This window comes from Nerophis ophidion, linkage group LG01, assembly GCF_033978795.1.
Source record: "Nerophis ophidion isolate RoL-2023_Sa linkage group LG01, RoL_Noph_v1.0, whole genome shotgun sequence".
Classification (NCBI taxonomy): Eukaryota; Metazoa; Chordata; class Actinopteri; order Syngnathiformes; family Syngnathidae; genus Nerophis; species Nerophis ophidion.
In genome coordinates, this window is record NC_084611.1 from 92,561,946 (window position 1) to 92,570,883 (window position 8,938).

At 37.2% G+C, this 8,938-nt stretch overlaps 1 protein-coding gene across 10 annotated transcripts in view; it reads left to right on the forward strand.

Annotated features, from left to right (window-relative positions):
• The window catches only part of rbm47 (RNA binding motif protein 47), a 125,810-nt gene extending 117,756 nt beyond the window's left edge, over positions 1-8,054 (forward strand). For all 10 annotated transcript variants that reach the window (XM_061916379.1, XM_061916368.1, XM_061916358.1 and 7 more), the window contains one exon: positions 575-8,054. In XM_061916379.1, the coding sequence (XP_061772363.1) occupies positions 575-829 (255 nt within the window). In that variant the 3' untranslated portion in view covers positions 830-8,054. The remainder of the gene's footprint in view (positions 1-574) is intronic.
• The last annotated feature ends 884 nt before the right edge of the window (positions 8,055-8,938 follow it).

An 8,938-nucleotide genomic window follows, 5' to 3' on the forward strand; every position in this document is an offset into this window, starting at 1 on the left:
GACACTTCACCCTTGCTCCTGATGGGTGCTGGTTAGCGCCTTGCATGGCAGCTCCCTCCATCAGTGTGTGAATGGGTAAATGTGGAAGTAGTGTCAAAGCGCTTTGAGTACCTTGAAGGTAGAAAAGCGCTATACAAGTACAACTCATTTATCATTTATATAGCGCTTTTCTCTAGTAACTCAAAGCGCTTTACATAGTGACACCCAATATCTAAGTTACATTTAAACCAGTGTGGGTGGCACTGGGAGCAGGTGGGTAAAGTGTCTTGCCCAAGGACACAACGGCAGTGACTGGTATGGCAGAAGTGGGAATCGAACTTGCAACCCTCAAGTTGCTGGCACGGCCACTCTACCAACCGAGCTGTAAAATCATAAATAAAATTAAAGGAATAAATAGATGTAATAAATAAATAGATACAATAAACAAATCAATAAAATGATAACCAATAGATAAATAAATCCAATTATGAATAAAATTAATAAATAGATGTAATAAATACATGATAAAGAAACAGATATAAAAAAGTGTATTGTATGCTGTATAAAACTAAACATGGCGCTGTGGTCCATGCAGGGTCGTCCCATCACTCCCGTCTACGCCATGACTCACAGCGTTCCCCGCATCTCGGCGGCGGCGGCCGGCGGCCTCTACGGCGCAGGATACGTCCCCATCACAAACTACGCCGCCAACACGGCAGCTCTGGCCGCCCTGCAGAAGAACGCGGCGGTGGCGGCCGCGGCGTACGGGGGATACGCAGGCTATGCTGTGCCGCAGGCCTTCCCCGCCGCCGCCTTTCAGATGCCACTCCCCGACATCTACCAGTATTGATGCGCCCGCCCGGGGTCACACCTGGTCTCTCTTCCACCACCTCCACCACCTCCTCCACCTCCTGCTGCCTGCCACTGCATCTTTGGGACTTCACGACAAGACACACACTCCACCTTGTGTGTGTGTGTGTGGGGGGGGGGGGGACATGTCTCACCCCCACTTTCACACAGGTGGTCTACTTCTAGACTTAAAGGTACATTGAAGTATTTATGAAGAGAAGACATATTATTATTAATGCTCTCAGATATTCCAAACTAAACATATTATTCAGACTAAAGGACCTTCTAGAACACGGGGGTCAGACTCTGAGGGCCACTTCCTTTTTATGGGCCGCATGGAAGCCAGAAGAATTGATGAATATACAACTCACTCCATGACATGATTACACCATTGTCTGGCCCAGACCTGGCCCGCCACTTCAATTATGTGGCCTGCCGCATCATTTCGTGTGATATGACACATTAATTTTAAGTGGCCTGCCACATCTTTTTATGTGATATGACACATTATTTTAAGTGGCCTGCCGCATCATTTTATGTGATATGACACATTATTTTAAATGGCCTGCCACATCTTTTTATGTGATATGACACATTAATTTTAAGTGGCCTGCCACATCTTTTTATGTGATATGACACATTAATTTTAAGTGGCCTGCCACATCTTTTTATGTGATATAACACATTATTTTAAGTGGCCTGCCGCATCATTTCGTGTGATATGCTTCATTAATTTATGTGGCCTGCCACATCTTTTCATGTGATATGCCTCATTTTTATGTGGCCTGCCACATCATTTTAGGTGATATGACACATTAGTTCTAAGTGGCCTGCCACATCATTTTATGTGATATGACACATTAATTTTAAGTGGCCTGCCACATCTTTTTATGTGATATGACACATTATTTTAAGTGGCCTGCCGCATCATTTCGTGTGATATGACACATTAATTTATGTGGCCTGCCACATCTTTTCGTGTGATATGCCTCATTTTTATGTGGCCTGCCACATCATTTTAGGTGATATGACACATTAGTTCTAAGTGGCCTGCCACATCATTTTAGGTGATATGGCACATTAATTTTAAGTGGCCTGCCACGTCATTTTAGGTGATATGACACATTAATTTATATGGACCGCCGCGTCATTTTATGTGATATGCCGCATTTTTTATGTGGCCTGCCACGTCATTTTAGGTGATATGACACATTAATTTTAAGTGGCCTGCCACATCATTTTATGTGATATGACACATTATTTTAAGTGGCCTGCCACTTCATTTTATGTGATATGACACATTAATTTTAAGTGGCTTACCACATCATTTTATGTGATATGACACATTATTTTAAGTGGACTGCCACATCATTTTATGTGATATGCCTCATTTATGTGGCCTGCCACAACATTTTATGTGATATGACACATTAATTTTAAGTGGCCTGCCACTTCATTTTATGTGATATGCCTCATTAATTTATATGGACCGCCACGTCCTTTTATGTGATATCCCGCATTTATTTATGTGGCCTGCCACATCATTTTATGTGATATGACACATTATTTTATGTGGCCTGCCACATCATTTTAGGTGATATGATACATTATTTTAAGTGGCCTGCCACATCATTTTATGGGATATGCCTCATTAATTTATATGGACCGCCACGTCCTTTTATGTGATATGCCGCATTTATTTATGTGGCCCGCCACATCATTTTATATGATATGACACATTATTTTAAGTGGCCTGCCACATCATTTTATGTGGTATGACACATTATTTTAATTGGCCTGCCACATCATTTTATGTGATATGCCTCATTAATTTATATGGACCGCCACATCATTTTATGTGATATGCCGCATTTATTTATGTGGCCCTTCACATTATTTCATGTGATATGCCACATTTATTTATTTGGCCTGCAGCGTCATTTTACGTGGTCCTGTTGCATTATAATATGTTTTCCACCGCTTCATTTTATGTGGCCTGCCGCTTCATTTTATCTTGTCCATCACTTTGTTTTAAATGGCCCACCACATCATTTTAACTGTAAAATCTATTTATTTTTTTCATTTTTATACCGTACAATTTGATGGATAACTTGCTTTCTTTATTTTTGTTACTTTAATTTCACTTTTTTTTTAAAAGTCTAAAAATCCCCTTAAAATTTAAAATTTTAATTCAAAATTTAAATTTTAATTCACAAATCTAAATTTGAATATTAAGTTATTAAATGTATTAAATTTATTTAAATACAACATTTTGAATTCTAATTTAAATTAAAATGTATTTAAATTTAAATTAATTAATTTAATTTAGATTAAAATTCTTAAAATGACATACAGGGGATTATTTCACTCTTTAAAAAATGTTTTCAAATATATGATGGTCTATTTCATTATTTGAGAATATTCAAGTCTAAAAGCAGCACACACATTTTGTTGAAAGGACACATTTCTTAAGAAAAGACAAAGTACTTTGTTGGCACATTTTATTCAGAGGCCACAATAAATGACGTGGCGGCCCACACCTGGCCCTCGGTCCTTGAGTTTGACCCCTAAGTTCTAGACAAGCAGTAGTTTACATTATTTGTTTCATTAGTCCACATTCAACTTTTGAGCACTGCCAACCGAAAATGTGGGAAGTAGATCCTGCAGTGGATCTGAAGAAATAGTCCCACTAGGGAGAGGATTTATACGAGCCCGTCCGTCACGCTTTCCCTGACACATGAAACATGACAAATTAGGGGAGTGCATGCAGATTCAATGTTGAATTTCTTCAAATGTGTTTTGTGGCGATTCCGACCTGGACCACAGCCTCAGTTGCTACGTGGACTGGCGCTTTCCGTCATTTTCAGCAGACAGCATTGCAAAAACGACTCACCCCCGCCTGCCCGACCTCCTTCCTCCTACGCGAGATCCGCCCAGGAAAAGACCATATGAATCTCTTCCCCTACTGTCATTTTTTTTTTCTCCCTTTGAGGGTTGAAGTTTGGAAGCCAGTCCAGTTTCTAAGGATAGTCCAAGTTCCTGAGCCGCACCTGGACCGTCTAGTCCGTCCTCCATGGCGGTTCTTGGTACTCCTCCATTCTTTTCTCATGAAGGACACTCGGCTTCTTGCATCGTCGCTGCTTTTTTTGGTAACTTTTCTTGGTGAATTTGAAGAAATGTCCCCAGCTGTGATTGGACAGGTGCCTTGTGGGCGGAGTCAGAGACATTTTTCACGCTGGGGACCAAGACTGAACTTTTCTCTCTCGCTTATTACGTCTTTCTAGACTTTTCTGGTCTGAAGGTGAACAAATATGCAGACACATTCTTCAGAGTTCACACTCCAGTCTGCAACAAGTGCCTCGGAGCTTGAGAATATTTGCAGGTGAGGCAGCCGCAGCACACCTGAGTGGACAATTTGAGTTGGCGCTTAAGTTACTTTCAACTCTGCTGACAAATATGAAGTCGAGCACACAGATTGTCTGCAAGTGGGAAGCGACACTCCACTCGCTGAAGTCGAAGGACACAACTTTCTCCAGCAGGTGTCCAAGGTCCAGCTTCATTCATCCATCCATCCATTTTCTACCGCTTGTCCCTTTTGGGGTGGCGACGGGTGCTAAAAATCAGTTATTCATCCCCATTCTAAATTCATAATGTTCAAAAATAGATTTTAATTTTTTCTATAGGAATCCATCCATCCATTTTCTACCGCTTGTCCCTTCTGGGGTGGCGGGGGGTGCTAAAAATCTGTTATTCATTCCCATTCTAAATTCATAATGTTCAAAAATGGATTTTATTTTTTTTATCGGAAATAGGAATCCATTTTTTTAAATATATTTTTTTAAGTCATCGCCGTGCAACCAGAAGCAGGTTTTATACATGATGTCACCTGGAGGCATTTCAACAAATTGACGCTTAAAATGCTAATTTTATGAATGACAGGACGACTCATATAAAAATGCTTACCTAATTTTTTTATTTTTATATATAGATCAATTTTTTTTAAATATATTTTTAGGCCATCTCCGTGCAACCAGAAGGAGTTTTTATACATGATGTCACCTGGAGGCATGTCAACAAATTGACGCTTAAAATGCTAATTTTATGAATGACAGGGTGACTCATAAACAAATTTTAACGTTTTTTAAAAAAAATTTTTTAATACGAATTCATTTTTTTAAATATATTTTTTAGGCCATCTCTGTGAAGCAGGTTTTATACATGATGTCACCTGTGAACAAATTGACGCTTAAAATGCAAATTTTATTTTAGGGCGATTCATATAAAAATGTTTGACAGTTTTTAAATGTTTTATTTTTTTAATAGGAATCCATTTGTTTTTTTATATATTTTTTAGGTCATCTGCTTGCAGCCAGAAGGAGTTTTTATAAGTCCTGTCACCTGGAGACATAAGATCAAATTTACGCTTAAAATGCTAATTTTATGAATGACAGGGTGACTCATATACAAATTTTAACAGTTTTTTTTATTTTTTTTAATAGGAATCCATTTGTTTTTTATATATTTTTAAGTCATCTCCATGCAGCCAGAAGGAGTTTTTATAAGTGTTGTCACCTGGAGACATGGGATCAAATTTACGCTTAAAATGCTAATTTTATGAATGATAGGGTGATTCATACAAAAATGTTAACTTCTTTTTTTTTTTTTTTAAATAGGAATCCATTTTTTTTATTAATATTTTTTAGGCCATCTCCGTGCAACCAGAAGGAGTTTTTAGACATGATGTCACCTGGAGGCATGGGATTAAATTGAAGCGTAAAATGCTAATTTTATGAATGACAGGGTGACTCATATAAAACATGCTTACATAATTTTTAATTTTTTTTATATAGATCCATTTTTTTGAAATATATTTTTAGGCAGTCTACAGGCAACCAGAAGCAGGTTTTATACATGATGTCACCTGGAGGCATGGGAACAAATTGACGCTTAAAATGCTAATTTTATGAATGACAGGGTGATTCATACAAAAATGTTAACTTCTTTTTTTTTTTTTTTTAAATAGGAATCCATTTTTTTATTAATATTTTTTAGGCCATCTCCGTGCAACCAGAAGGAGTTTTTAGACATAATGTCACCTGGAGGCATGGGATTAAATTGAAGCGTAAAATGCAAATTTTATGAATGACAGAGTGAATCATATAAAAATGCTTACCTATTTTTTTTTATTTATTTTTTTTTATATATATATATATACATTTTTTTCAAATATATTTTTTTTGCCATCTCTGGGCAACCAGAAGCAGGTTTTATACATGATGTCACCTGGAGGCATGTGATCAAATTGATGCTTAAAATGCAAATTTTATGAATGACAAGGTGACTCATGTAAAAATTTTAACCGTTTTTTTAATTTTTTTTTTTTTTTTATAGGAATCCATTTTTTTTTTTTTTTTTTTTTTTTTAAGGTCATCTCCGTGCAGCTAGAATAAGTTTTTATAAGTCTTGTCACCTGGAGACATGGGATCAAATTTATGCGTAAAATGCAAATTTTACGAATGACAGGGTGATTCATACAAAAATGTTAACTATTTAAAAAAAAAATTTTTTAAATCCATGTTTTTTTAGGCCATCTCCGGGCAACCAGAAGCAGGTTTTAACAAATTGATGCTTAAAATGCTAATTTAATGAATGACAGGGTGACTCATGTAAAAATTTTAACCATTTTTTTTTTTTTATAGGAATCCATTTCTTTTATTATTATTCTTTTAGGTCATCTCCGTGCAGCCAGAATACGTTTTTATAAGTCTTGTCACCTGGAGACATGGGATCAAATTTATGCGTAAAATGCAAATTTTACGAATGACAGGGTGATTCATACAAAAATTTTAACTTTTTTTTTTTTTTTTTTAATTAGGAATCCATGTTTTTTTAGGCCATCTCTGGGCAACCAGAAGCAGGTTTTAACAAATTGATTCTTAAAATGCTAATTTAATGAATGACAGGGTGACTCATGTAAAAATTTTAACCATTTTTTTTATACGAATCCATTTCTTTTATTATTATTTTTTTAGGTCATCTCCGTGCAGCCAGAAGAAGTTTATATAAGTCTTGTCACCTGGAGACATGGGATCAAATTTATACGTAAAATGCAAATTTTATGAATGACAGGGTGATTCATACAAAAATGTTAACAATTTTTTTTATTTTATTTTTTTTTAAATAGGAATCCATGTTTTTTAGGCCATCTCCGGGCAACCAGAAGCAGGTTTTAACAAATTGACGCTTAAAATGCTAATTTAATGAATGACAGGGTGACTCCTATAAAAATGTTTACCTTACGTGTTATTATCCTAGCCGCTTCCTGCTCCGTCACTGAAAAGAATATAATGGCAGTTACTTATGTTATTCTGCATGGTTTTATTATACAAGCAGTAAGTCATTAACTAAGAGTCTTCCCTCAATAAACTCAGAATTATTGTAATCTTAACCCTAACATGTTCCCCGAGTGTCCAAATAACTATAAATGAAGTATTTCTTACTTTAGAATATGTTCCCCATACTTAAGTGTTACCCAATTATTTTCTGCGGATTGTTTTAGGCGAGGACTTTGGACACCGCCGCTCGGAAGGAAGTGCCCACTTTAGCAAAATAAAAGTCTTTTCCACCACGTCAACTTTACACTGGAAGTACAACCTGCAGGTTTCTCCATCTCATGTGTTCTTTTTCCATAGTGAATTAATATATGTTGTGTGTGTGGCGTCAGAAGAAAAGGTCTAATATATTCCAAAACTTTTCTCTATTAACATTTTTTGAAAGAGTAGTTGTTTTTTTTTCCTTTTTGCTAAAAGTGTGTCCACTAGTTTGAAGCATTCATATTGTTTATTATTACGTGTGTATTTTTGTACCATTTTGAAGTGGATTTGCTGGTGTTGTGAGCGGGCTTTGTCTTTCCAGTCTGATGCTTTTATTCTGAAGTAGCCAAGACAAAAGGCTGGCGAGCATTATTTTTGTAACTTCCTGCTTCTGCTACCTGATAACTGCTGTTTGCTTTCTTATTGGCTGCTTTTGAGCCGACAAAAACGCTCCACGGACGTTGGAAAGATCGGAATATTTTTGGAGGTCTTTCAACTCTTTGTGCCTTATCGCCAACTTGTGCTTTTACTTTGTAGACCTTGAAGACTGACTTCCTTCTGAGGATGATGCCAGCTTTTCTGCCTTCTTATATTTATAGTGCCAAATAGACAAATAAAGCATTTTTAAAAGTCCTTGTTTTGTGTCTTCTGACTACTTGTTTTCTTTTCCACCCGCAGGAAATCCTCGACATTGACTTAGTCAGTTCAGGGTCATTTAAAGGAGGTCCTCCACCTCATTTTAAAGTGGCCCGTCGTGTTATTTTATGTGGTCTGCCACTTCATGTATGTGGTCGCCCCATTTAACATGACAGGCCACCTCATTTTAATGTAGTTTCCCACCTCATTTTTAAGTGACCTCCCATAGTATTTTTATGGGATCTGCCACATCATTGATGTGGTCAGCTACATCACTTTATTGTGGCCTGTCCCATGATTTTAACTAGGCACACCACATGATTCTAATGTGGTCCCCCACTTCATTTTAAAGTGACCTGCCATAGTAGACTGATTGATTGTTTGATTGATTTTAAGGGATCTGCCACATCATTTATGTGGTCGGCTACATCACTTTATTGTGGCCTGTCCCGTGGTTTTAAGATGGCACGCCACATAATTCAAATGTGGTCCTCCAAGTCAGTTTATGTGGTCCGCCACATCATTTTATATGGCCTGTCACTTCATTTCACGTGGTCCGCCACAACAGTTTATGTGGTCCGCCACATCATTTTAAGTTGGCCCTTTGTGTCATTTTATGTGGTCTGCCACATCACTTTAATTTGGCTATCCCATAATTTTAAAATGGCACACCACATTATTTTATCGTGGTCCCCTCATTTTAAAGTGACCTGTCATAGTAGATTGATTGATTGTGTAATTGATTTTAAGGGATCTGCCACATCATTGATGTGGTCAGCTACATCACTTTATTGTGGCCTGTCCCATGATTTCAACTAGGCACACCACATGATTCTAATGTGGTCCCCCACTTAATTTTAAAGTGACCTGCCATAGTAGAC